Source organism: Cibotium barometz, chromosome 33 (genome assembly GCF_041138505.1).
Source record: "Cibotium barometz isolate CiBa-2024 chromosome 33, ASM4113850v1, whole genome shotgun sequence".
NCBI lineage: Eukaryota > Viridiplantae > Streptophyta > Polypodiopsida > Cyatheales > Cibotiaceae > Cibotium > Cibotium barometz.
The window spans coordinates 3062302-3074680 of record NC_141078.1 but is presented as its reverse complement, the minus strand read 5'-3'; the positions used below and the strand labels follow the sequence as shown (position 1 = coordinate 3074680).

Sequence of the window (12379 nt, the reverse complement as noted above, 5' to 3'; positions counted from 1 at the left end):
GTCAATGAAGTCAAAAATCTCATCTATGTAAAGGCCAAAGTCTGTCTGAGAGAGAGGGCATCCTTGCTTCACCCCTATCGCATCTGACATGCCTCCTCGTGTTCAGACTCTCCCTTTAACCAATTCATACATTACCATGACTCCCCATATCATCTCCACTGGAAGGGCCAATGTCATAGCCAAACCAGTGAACTGCATGTGGTGCAAGAGAGACAGACAAACAGACAGACAGAGAGAGAGAGAGAGAGAGAGAGAGAGAGAGAGAGAGAGAGGACACATCAGAGAAATTTATACAAAGCTGATATATCAATTCTCAGGTATATACAAAGAAAACCGAACCCGAGCAAAATTGGATTATTACAATCAACTTTTCAATTGCTTCTTTGGTGGTTCCCAGTAACCTGCAAAAAAGGCACATATAATTGGTTCTGTATAGCCAGGACATCAATGCTGCATTACAATCTATCCATACTTATAGTAAAGCAACTTTTAGATAGCTTCAAGCATGTCTAGCCCCCAGCAATGCATGTTGAAAGTCTTCATCATCGTAGAGGGGAGCTGGTGGTGCTTGACAAGACACCTCCACTTGAAGCAACAATCAAGAACATATTTACCTGAGGTGAAACTAGACTCTGTGCTAGTGGCATCTCGTTTTTTTGTAACTGCATGCACCTAATCAAAGATCAATACATTTGCATATATTAGCAGATATAGAGATTCTCATGCAGGGTCACCAAGGAATACACGTGAATTCAACCGAAGGGGCTTGAAAAAACTCCTGAATGCACACAATATATAGGATTTTCATGTAGTGAACCCTGCGAGTATAGATTATATTACAGAAGGATGCTGCTGCATTTTGAAAACAATCAGACCTTATAATGGAATCCGTTTGCTGTGGTCCTGGCCTCAATTTCAGATGAATCTTTCTCAATGTGTTCAACTTCCATCACCTAGAAAAGCATGACATTTCTTTCTCTATAGCAAGAGGACACCACAAACATGTAAACTCAGATTGATGCAAGTAATCTAATCCATACCCCATCTAGTCCTACTTTTTGTGCTGAGAAAGAACAGTAGGACTTTCCTGTCCCACCATGACACGTTGAAGTGCTCTGATAGCTTAGACATTGATAGCTACTATTCGTGTGACCACCATATCTAGCTTGATAGTCCTCGTTCCTCAAAGCTTGAAATGATTTCCCATGTGGTGGTTGATCTTTCGATTGATGTTGCAAGCCCACTGTTCCTGGAATACAATATATAAGCCTGTAACTTTTCATGCATGTGCTTTGGCAATGCCTTACCTTTCCTTGCCTTACCAACGTCATCAGGATGTCCAACAATATGCTGCTGAATATTTGAAGCTTCGCTTGCAGGTTTTTCTTCATGGTCATCTGAAAGCTCTTCTATAACCACTCCCCTTCTTTCCTACAAGGTGGGTCAAAAACATGTGTAAGCCACCTAATTTTAAAAAACTATCAAAGGGCTATACGTTCAGAAATTTGTCAGTGTATAGAATGCTCTATCTTGTTGGTTTATAAAAACCAAGCCCAAATCCTTTTCAAGAAAAGAACATTGAAGCAAGCCACTCTGAGAGGAAACAGTATCAGGCTTCTTGATGGATAACTCTTAAACGTAAAGCTTAGACATCTTTAAAATAGAATAAAGTGTGATCGCATGCATCATCTCCAAGAATCAAATGCAGTGGGTACGAATTAGAATTAAGGTTCCATGCTGTGAGCCCTAATATATATAAGAGTGAGATGGGACACCCAGAACAACAGGTAGATTGTACTTTCATTTCTAAGCCCGAGAGAGCTTTACTTCTAGTCTTATTGCCTTTATAGTTGCCAGACATTTTTAAAACGAGAAGTATTATACGAGTTTTATACTTTTAAAAACGTTTTTTTTTTTGGAAAAGTTTTTAAAATATGTTTTTTTTTCATTAATTTTTTAAAGCTATAATTAAGGCCTGTATATATAGTTTTCAAGCCTAGGAAGCACAAATTTTATGTATAAAAGTTAAACTTGTGCATAAAAACTCAAGAGTGAACAATTTGAAGCCTATGGCTATCATAATTCATTGAATCATAATGATAATACGTTCACATGGTCCCAGGCTCCCATGGGTCTGGTGACGGCAATGCCATTCAACATTAACTTTAATATTGATTTACCAATGACCATTCAACATTAACCATACATGTACCAAAAAACACAACCCCAAAAAAAAAAACTTTTTTAAAAAAAATTAATAAAAAATTTATCTTTAAAAAACGCGTCCCAAAAACTAGGACGTTTTGAAACGTACACGTTTTTTATTTTTTCAAAAGGACGCATTTTTTGCAACTATGATTGCCTTACATCAAGGGCTAGCACACATCTTCAAAATCATGTAAAAGAGAGAAGCTTCCACATATTTAATCTTCAAAGAGCTACCGAATCTACATTACTAAGTAGAAAGAACGCAACTCCACAAGGGGACACTGTTGCATTCAAGAGAAATTGGGGAGGATTTTTAATTTCAAGGCAAAAATCATCAAATTGAAGCTACTGTAATCAATCAAAACTGCGGGTTTTCTCCAAAATCAGTAAAAATCAACTAATTAACCCCTCTGCACACACCCAAATTTGAAAGCTTTTGCCCAAATTGACCAAAATTGGTCAAACAAGACCGCCATTAGATGCATTGAAGTCTTCAAAAGGCCATAGACGGATTGGTAGCTTGGAAAAGATGCCGGAAAAGGCAACACCACTGGCGTCGAGGGGGGGATCAAACCCTCATTTCCCCGGAATTTGTAATTTCCGTATTATGTGTGTGAGTCTAGGTTTTCTGCTCAGGATGTCTCCCAAAATCTGAAAAATGATCTTGTGTGTATTACATTTTTTGCGTGTCTACTCGTCTAAATGTTTGTATCGACTTGTTGTATAAAAGGCTCCATCTCCAATGTTTACCCTGTTTAGAGTAAGGGGAGGTTTCTCATGAGTAGAGTGAAGTATGTAGCTACTATGGGTGAAGCTCCCACAAATCAAGCCTGAAAGGGAAGTTCAGGATGTTGGACCCCTAGATCTCTGAGTTTCCCTTCAGGATGTTGGACCCCTAGATCTCTGAGTTGCCATGCATCCATGCTTAGACTTGGAGCCTCTTGTCATGTGCACAGTGGGTATCTACCGTGTGCTATACGCATGCAAGACTAGTTTCGAGGCTTGGGGAAGCTTGGAACTAGGCAGGCTGATTGACGAGCTGAGTTAGGAATATACTAACGGACGGGCGCCCAAGTATGGACGGGCGAGCGGCCAAGTGTGGACGCCCGATGACCGGCCAAGAGCCTATAAAAGGGTGGCCAAGGTTAGTTATTGTTTCATAGAGAGTCTCGCGAGTTTGTGAGAGCTCTATGGTCATGGAGCCTGGATCTAGTGCAGACGTGCACCTGCTTTATGCAGCCGAGGCCGGCAGCAGTCTCGAGGCCCGCGAGAGCAGCTTCGCGGCGGTATGGGACGTCGCGAGGAGGAGATTGGTCGGTACGTCAACCTAGTTAGCTCAGCTCGTGGCTCGGTGGGGACAGCCAAGACTGTGGGCTTGCCCACGGCTGTCATGGTTGGGAGGTGAGTCAGGCCTGCATCCCCTTGCTTGTTTGTTTGTTCGTTTGTTTGCAGGATTCGAGTTTCGAACCAAGATCGATCACGAGGGGATCTGTGGGGATTTGACAGTGGTATCAGAGCATACCTCGTGAACGAGCAAGTCGGTAGGTAGAGAAGAAGAGATCAAAGAACGGTATGTGTTAAAAAAGCTTGCTGTTTTTTCTGTGCATACTGCAGTTTTCAGATTTTGTATGTGTTTTTTCTTTATCAAAGACCCCCATGTTGATGGGAGATGGTAGGATTAGTAAGGGTTGATTGCTTTGCAAAGAAGGGGAGTCGTGTTGCGCAGTCGCATGAGAGAAAACAGAAAAAAAAAAGCATGTTGATTTTTGTTGCTTTTTGGCGCATGAGAGAGAGAGCGAGCGCAGAATTGCTTGAAGCGTTGCTGGCGGGTGTGCGTTTTGGGCCGCAAGAAAACCTGTAGGCAGGCGCCTAAGGCCATGTAGGCCTGCGTAGCCAGATAGCTAGGCGCCTAGGCTTGAGTAGCCAGGCCTACGCAGCCTAGCATAGGCAGCCCAGGCCAGGCCGGCGCCCAGGCCAGGCAGGCCAAGCGGGCCAGCACTCATGCCAGGCAGCCGGCGCCCAGTCCACGTCCAGCAGGTTGGCGCCCAGGCCACGCACAGCAGGCTGGTGAAGCGCACGCTGGCGGACAAGTTGGCGCAGCACTTGAGCGAAGGTGCACGCGACGACAAGAAAGCAGCCGGCAGCCTCCACGTCAGCAGACAGCGTCGGGTTAATCCAGGAGGAGAAAAAAAGAAAAAACAAAACGCAAGGAAAGCATACGTTTTTTAGTGCTTTCGTTTTTTGTTTTTTAGGGGGAGTTTTTTTTTTTTTTTTAAGGTTTAAAAGTCCTCCCCTCTCCAAGGTTTCCAAAGGTGTTTATTTTTTTAAGAAAAGCGAATATATATATCCATATATATATATATATTAAAATATATATATATATATATATATATTTATTTATTCAAGAAAAAAAAACAACACAAAAGCTAAAGCAAAAGCTAAGCCTAGCTTTTCGAGTTTTTTTTGGCTTTTGGGAAACCTTTATAAACCCCTCTAGTGGGCTTCTTGCCACACATCTCTCGAGTTCTCAAGTTCTCAAGTTTTCAAGCTCTCAAGCTCTCGAGTTCGCTCGCACTTTTATTGTGCAAAGATCGAATTTTCTCTCCACGTACCCTCTTCATGATGTCGACCCAAGAATCAAAGTTGAAGCCCCTTGTGGAACGCGAAGGCTTGCCGGCTACGGAAGGCACTGATGCCGATCTTTTTGACGAGTTTGTGTCAAAATCAGATTTCCAAGAGTTCAAAGTAGCTCTGGAAGCTTCTTCGACGCAACGTCAGGCACAAATCGCAGCCCAGATGCAGGCTTTGCAGAACTCCATCGCTCTATTGACCACTACCCTCTCTACTTTCTCGGGAATGGATACCTTGGCTTCTGCTTTAGGCCCCAATATTACTCCAGAACCGTTCGGGGACGAGCAAAAGCAGAGAACCAAGGAGATCGTGGACACTTGGCTACATAAGTGGCAAGTTCACTTTCAGTTTCATCCATATGATGATGGAAAGAAGATACAGTTAGCAGCAGGTTTCCTGTCCGGCAAAGCTTTGCTTTGGTGGAAGGAACTGAACCCAAAGCCAACGACTTGGGCACAATTTGAAGACATTTTCAAGCAAGAATTCCTCAAGAAAGAGGATGATTACGATGTTGTTGCCCGGTTTTCAGCTTTGACCATGACCTCGCAGCACCTCACTTATGAGGTCTACCTCCAGAAGTTTCGTGACTTGCAGATGAAGGCTACAAAGATGGATCCCACTACTCTTTTGGGGTTTTTCGTAGCTGGTTTACCAGACTCGTATCGATTACAGGTTAAAAATAACAAATGTAAAACATTGGACGAGGCCATTCATTCAGCTCGTATCTATGATGATACGATGGTCTCTTCCAAGTCGAAACCCGTTACCAAGCAGGGGAACAAGCATAAAAGAAAGTTCTCCGCACCTATGGCTAACACGACTGAAGGCAAGTCTTCGGACCAAACTTCGAAGAATTCCAATTCGACACCAGCGAAGAAAAAACGACTTCTTCGGGCTTTGAAGCTCAAGAAGGAAGGACGTTGTTTTATCTGCGAAGAAAAAGGACACATGCGTAATGAGTGCCCAAAAAAAAAGAGTACCAAGTCAAACGCAGGACCCAAGCCAAAGGCAGCTAACCAGTTGTCTTTGACAGGTACGTCAATTTCTGTACTTTCTCGCCCTAGTACTTGTTCTGATTGTCTGTTCAATTCTAAAGTATTTGGCATGCATGATCTTCTCCGAGTTTATGGAGAAGTGAATGGCCATAAAATTCACATTCTGTTAGACCCTGGCAGTTCGCATAACTGTTAACTACAAACTTGTGCAGAAATTGAGTCTTGATACGACACTCAGCGACCATACCTATGAGGTACGTCTACCTGCGGGCAGACAAGTTTGGGATCGCAAGGTGGAGATGCTTCCAATCCAGATTCAGGACTACAAAGATACTCTGGAATGCTATGTTATGCATCTCGAAAATGTAGACTTGTTATTAGAGATTGAGTGGTTTAAGACTCTTGACGTCCAGATAGATTGGTCTAGTCATATTTTTTGTTTTCAGCATAGGGACACCAAGTATAGTATTTTAGGTGATTGTATCCATCCCTCTCAGGGACCTCTTGTAAATACAATTGATTTTGGAAATATAATGAATTCTTCTTTGTACACCGCTTTCCATTGTGTCTTGATTCCACTTTCTTCTTTTCTCATCCCTTCGTTGGATGTGAATGAATTAAGTGTGTTTGAAAGGAAAGAATTACAGAAGATACTTGATTCGTTTCAAGATGTATTTCCTAAGGAATTGCCATCGGGTTTACCACCTGAACGGGCAGTAGATCATCGTATTGACTTGATCCCTGGTGCTCATCCTGTCAGTATTCCACCTTATAGAATGAGCCAAGCTAAGGAAGATGAGTTGGCTAAACAACTCGCAGATTATTTGAGGATAGGTCAGATCCGTCCAAGTAAATCACCTTGGGGTGCACCTGTGTTGCTTAGGAGAAAGAAGGACAATACTTGGAGAATGTGTATAGATTACAAAAGATTGAACAAGCTGACTATTAAGAACCGTTATCCTCTCCCTAGATCAGATGACCTAATTGACCGGTTAGCAGGAGCGAAATATTTCACGAAGATAGATTTACGTATTGGCTATCACCAGATACGTATTCATGAAAGGCATGTCGAAAGAACCGCCTTTCGGACTAGGTATGGCCATTACGAGTTTCTCGTATTACCTTTTGGGTTAACCAATGCTCCAGCTACTTTCCAGCAAATGATGAACGATCTTTTTCGTGAACATTTGGGCAAATTTGTGGTGGTGTTCCTGGATGATATTTTGATATATAGCCGTACTCTTGAGGATCATGTCAGACACCTCACGATTGTCTTATCTATTTTAAGACAGAATCGACTATATGCTAAATTGAGTAAATGTGAGTTTTTTATGACCGACATCATTTACTTGGGACACAAGATCACTAGAGATGGATTGAGCATTGACTTTGACCGAGTTCAGAAGGTTTTGGACTAGCCTATACCGCGAACAGTGAAACAACTTCGTTCTTTTCTCGGTTTTGTAGTTTTTCTTAGGAAATCTGTACGGGAGTACTCTCAGCTCACACTACCGATGACCGACTTATTGAAAGGTCATGGACGTAAGTCCAATCAGCCTATCACTTGGAATAACGATTTGGATATGGCCTTCAGACTTTTGAAAGATAAAGTCAAAGAAGCACCTATCTTAGCATTGCCTGATCCTAGTCGGTCTTATGTTCTTGAAACTGATGCCAGTGACTATGCTATCGGGGCTGCTTTATTTCAAGATGGTAGACCGGTTGCTTTTGAAAGTAAAAAGCTAGACGACACTCAATCTCGTTGGCCAACCCTTGAGAAGGAGCTTTATGCTGTGATTCATGCTCTCAAGGTTTGGAGACATTATTTATATGGCTCCAAGTTTGTGGTATTGACTGATCATCAGTCAATCAAGTATGTGTGTGATGCGGATGATTTGAGAGGCAGGAAAGCTCGTTGGGCAGAGTTAATGCAAGATTTTGATTTTGAGATCCGTTATCGGAAAGGGTCCATGAATAATATTGCAGATGCGCTTAGTCGAATTAGAGAGGTGAATTCTTTGTCGTTCACCGAGATTTCTACTGACTTATTTCAGTCATTGAGAGGGCTTTGCAGGAGTGATAGTTATTTTGGTCCATTTTGGCAGAAGATCCGGGACGGGAGCTCATTGATTGACCAAGACTCGGTGACTGCGCAGTCTACCATTCAGGCTGCAGGAGGTCAGTGGATGATTCGGAATGGTTTACTATTCCGTAATGACAAAATTTGTGTACCACAGATCCCGGACATTAGGTCCAAGATTCTGAGGGAGTGTCACGACGCCCCTTCTGTTGGACACCCTGGGGTACACAGGACACTATCATTAGTGAAACACACTTTTTATTGGCCGAAGATGAAAGGGTATGTAGGAGATTATGTTCTCAAGTGTCAGATTTGTCAGGCAAATAAAGCTGAACGCTTTAGACAGGCTGGGTTGTTGCATCCTTTTGCAAATCCCAGGTAATAAGTAGGAAAGTATTTCCATGGATTTTATTACCAGATTGCCAAGAACACATCAAGGCCACGATTCTATTTGGGTTGTGGTAGATCGCTTGACAAAGATGGCTAGATTTTTACCGACACGGAAGACTATTACAGCTACGCAATTAGCTCGGCAGTTTATCGAGCAATTGTTTAGACTGTACGGGTTACCGCAGGACATAGTCAGTGATAGGGACTCTAAGTTTACGAGTGATTTTTGGAAACTTGTTTTCGAGAAGTTGGAAACAACTTTGAATTTGAGTTCCTCAGATCATCCTCAATCTAATGGCTAGACTGAAAGAGTGAATCAGATTTTGGAGGATATGCTTTGAGCATAGGTATCCAAAAGACAAAGTTCATGGGAGGATTATCTTCCTATGTTAGAATTTGCATATAACAGTACTAAGCATACGAGTACAGGGTTTAGTCCTTTCATGCTTATGTATGGTTTTCAACCAAGATCACCTGTTACAGTAGGATTCTCAGGACTTCAGCATGATGCAGCACGTAATTTTTTGCAAGATATGCAGGAAATGTTACAAGTTGCGAAGGAATCTATTAGAAGTGCTCAAGACCGAGACAGGTTTTATTCTAATAGACATCGTTCACCCAGAGAGTTCTATGAAGGAACGATGGTGTATTTGCGAGTTCCGAAAGATTCCGAGACTTTACGGACAGGTGGATCTCCGAAATTATCCCCTAGATACTGTGGACCATTTCGTGTTTCACGACGGATTGGTTCAGTTGCATATGAATTGGATTTGCCTTCTCATGTGAAAGTTCATCCTGTATTTCATGTCAGTAGACTTAAGGAAGTACTGGGTGGAGCAGATCAGTTAGTTACTCCTCAAGAAATCATAGATGTCTAGGACATGACATTTATTCCGCACGAACCTGAAAAGATTCTTGGATTTCGTGAACGAAGATTGCGTCATACGCTTATCACGGAATACAAGATCAAGTGAAAGGATCGTGTTGAGAAAGACGCTACATGGGAGACATTGACTTCTCTTCAGAGAGATTACCCTGGCTTTTTAGTGAGCTCAGGAGTGAGCTCTTAGAGGAAGGGGAGTATGTCATGTGCACAGTGGGTATCTACCGTGTGCTATACGCATGCAAGACTAGTTTCGAGGCTTGGGGAAGCTTGGAACTAGGCAGGCTGATTGACGAGCTGAGTTAGGAATATACTAACAGACGGGCACCCAAGTATGGACAGACGGGCGGCCAAGTGTGGACGCCCGATGACCGGCCAAGAGCCTATAAAAGGGTGGCCAAGGTTAGTTATTGTTTCATAGAGAGTCTCGCGAGTTTGTGAGAGCTCTATGGTCATGGAGCCTGGATCTCGTGCAGATGTGCACCTGCTTTATCCAACCGAGGCCGGCAGCAGTCTCGAGGCCCGCGCGGGCAGCTTCGTGGCAATATGGGACGTCGTGAGGAGGAGATTGGTCGGTACGTCAACCTAGTTAGCTCAGCTCGTGGCTCGGTGGGGACAGCCAAGACTGTGGGCTTGCCCACGGCTGTCATGGTTGGGAGGTGAGTCAGGCCTGCACCCCCTTGCTTGTTTGTTTGTTCGTTTGTTTGCAGGATTCGAGTTTCGAACCAAGATCGATCACGAGGGGATCCGTGGGGATTTGACACCTCTAGTCATGTTTGAACGTAAAGCCGTGAGTGACTTGTTGTATAAAAGGCTCCATCTCCAATGTTTACCCTGTTTAGAGTAAGGGGAGGTTTCTCATGAGTAGAGTGAAGTATGTAGCTACTATGGGTGAAGCTCCCACAAATCAAGCCTGAAAGGGAAGTTCAGGATGTTGGACCCCTAGATCTCTGAGTTGCCATGCATCCATGCTTAGACTTGGAGCCTCTAGTCATGTTTGAACGTAAAGCCGTGAGTGACTTGTTGTATAAAAGGCTCCATCTCCAATGTTTACCCTGTTTAGAGTAAGGGGAGGTTTCTCATGAGTAGAGTGAAGTATGTAGCTACTATGGGTGAAGCTCCCACAAATCAAGCCTGAAAGGGAAGTTCAGGATGTTGGACCCCTAGATCTCTGAGTTGCCATGCATCCATGCTTAGACTTGGAGCCTCTAGTCATGTTTGAACGTAAAGCCGTGAGTGCTCAGTTCAACCTCTGAGCCATGCTCAGACTTAAGCCTCTCAGTTGGCATGGCAAATACGTCTAGGAGGAGACATGGTGCAATCCACCGTCAGCAACAACCCATTTTCCCAGAGGGCAAGGCTGACCCAAGAACATTCCCTGATGTCATGGGAGGCAGGGAGGGAGCATCAAGTTGGCAACTCAGTGGGGGGCAGTGCCAGGCAGGCTTTCCCATCCTCTATCTGACAAGTCAGCAGTCTGCAGGCATTCTAGGAGCAGCTGATGTGTCAGAATCACACTCTGAATCCGATGCACATCACACGATGTAGCAGCGACTAGTTGACAACTCAGCAAGAGTCATGATGATGATGATGGCTGGCCCGTAGAATCATGATGAAACATGATGATGGTTATGTCTGGCATGTCCTCTATCTGAAAAATCAGCAGTCTGTCAAGCATTCCAGGAGCAGCTGATGTGTCGAAATCGTGCTGAATCCGATAAAGAATGACCGCTCTTTGGACGGCTTCGATCTAAGTGACCATGGAAGAAGGGTGCAATCCTGTCCCTAATCCTTCTGTGATGGAAGGACTCGAGACAGCGAGGACTCCTACTCAAAAGAAAGGGTGAAGCTGACTTACAGTTTGAAGAGAAGGTGGATGGAAGCGCGTGTACTGGCGGAGGAGGGTGCGCATGCCCGAGAAGCCAGCAGGTCCGAAGAGTCCCCCTGTAGAGCCGAACATGCTACCAAAAGGGCGGGTGAAGAAAGGGCCGTGGCGGCTGCTGGAGGAAGAAGGCTCCTCGAAGAAGTCCCCATTCATAGCCCAGTCAGACAATGTAGGAGGAAAGCCTCCGGAAGACGATGATGATGCACTGCCAAAATCCATGAGACACACACACAGAGAGAGAGAGAGAGAGAGAGAGGAAGAAGAAAACCTTATCATTGAAGGTCCTGGTCACACTTGAGCAACACTAAAGTGAAGCAAGCCTATGGACAATGGGGGGAGCATGGCAAAAAGATAGTGTCAAGCCGGTCGTAGTTAATTGGCTGAGAGATGGAGATGCACATTGCATTCATAGGTCCGGTCGAGCCAGTCATGGTTAATTGGCTGAGAGATGGAGATGTACATTCCATTCATAGGTAGTAGGTGAGAAATCTTGTGATGATTTCGTGTCGTGAATGGCATACCAATTCAGTTGACGATTTGGCAAAAAGGGGTCAAGGTCTTGAACAACAGCCTTCGTATGATGCACCCTGCAGGAGGATAACACCCACAAAGCAATCCATCAACATGTAGATGAGAAATTATGTGATTTCATGATAACCATAGCATTGTAGCACATAGGTTTCATTTGTCGTTAGTGTAAACTTGTTCCCCACATCACTCTCACTCATGGCTCATCCTCATCATACGTCGTTTGATCACTGGGGGGATGATAACACCTATTGACTAGAGGTGCATCTAGAAACTTGTGATATCCCTCTAGATCCCTCTATACATTGGTGATGTCGAAGAGGTTTCCTTGGCATCCCCGTACTGGCCTATATTGCCTTGATTCACTCTAACTCTCCTCAATGTTGAAGAAGTCATCCTGGGCATCCTTGTACTGGTGGGCTATATTACCTTGATTGACTCTAACTCTCCTCAGAAAGAATCTGTCTATCACACCTTGAGGTTGAGTCACAAGTGGCTCCGTGTGAGCTCTTGAACTCTCAAGGACTCTATGGGATCCTTACACATGAATACAATATTCCAAACAAGTAAGAAGTATTTTAATAAAAAATACACCATATTCACATTCGAAACAATGTAAACCATTGTAAGCTCAAAGAGACATTACAGCTCTCCAGTCTTCAGTAGAAACTCCAAACAATTGAGTTCCCTAGTCCCAACATATCTTGGCAAGGTCTTCTTAAGAACCTTCCTTTCTTGGGATCTTTTTCAAGTCTTGATTTTGTAAGCTAATCTAATCA

General features: G+C 43.7%; 1 protein-coding gene across 3 annotated transcripts; it reads right to left on the bottom strand.

Annotated features, from left to right (window-relative positions):
* Positions 1 to 277: 277 nt before the first annotated feature.
* Positions 278 to 11443, bottom strand: LOC147619198 (uncharacterized). 3 transcript variants are annotated; one of them, XM_086772820.1, is made up of 6 exons: positions 11046 to 11439; positions 1323 to 1431; positions 1041 to 1249; positions 876 to 953; positions 615 to 672; positions 278 to 401 (listed from the first exon to the last, which is right to left on the bottom strand). In XM_086772820.1, the coding sequence occupies exons 1-6, from the start codon at positions 11346 to 11348 to the stop codon at positions 364 to 366; spliced, it is 795 nt and encodes a 264-aa protein (XP_086628946.1). In that variant the 5' UTR covers positions 11349 to 11439; the 3' UTR covers positions 278 to 363. The 3 variants fall into 3 exon arrangements, with proteins under 3 accessions (XP_086628946.1, XP_086628944.1, XP_086628945.1); XM_086772818.1 differs by having other exon boundaries at positions 278 to 672; positions 11046 to 11443; XM_086772819.1 differs by having other exon boundaries at positions 278 to 672; positions 1041 to 1243; positions 11046 to 11441.
* Between the last annotated feature and the right edge of the window lie 936 nt (positions 11444 to 12379).

What these genes read in the sequence shown, in the direction of transcription:
- LOC147619198 (XM_086772818.1), bottom strand. Translation starts at nt 11,348, where the DNA reads ATGATAAGGTTTTCTTCTTCCTCTCTCTCTCTCTCTCTCTCTCTGTGT. An exon ending in ATCCACCTTCTCTTCAAACT is followed by an intron (nt 1,432 to 11,045) that starts GTAAGTCAGCTT and finishes CCCACCTTGTAG; the next exon opens with GAAAGAAGGGGAGTGGTTAT. An exon ending in TGGACATCCTGATGACGTTG is followed by an intron (nt 1,250 to 1,322) that starts GTAAGGCAAGGA and finishes ATTGTATTCCAG; the next exon opens with GAACAGTGGGCTTGCAACAT.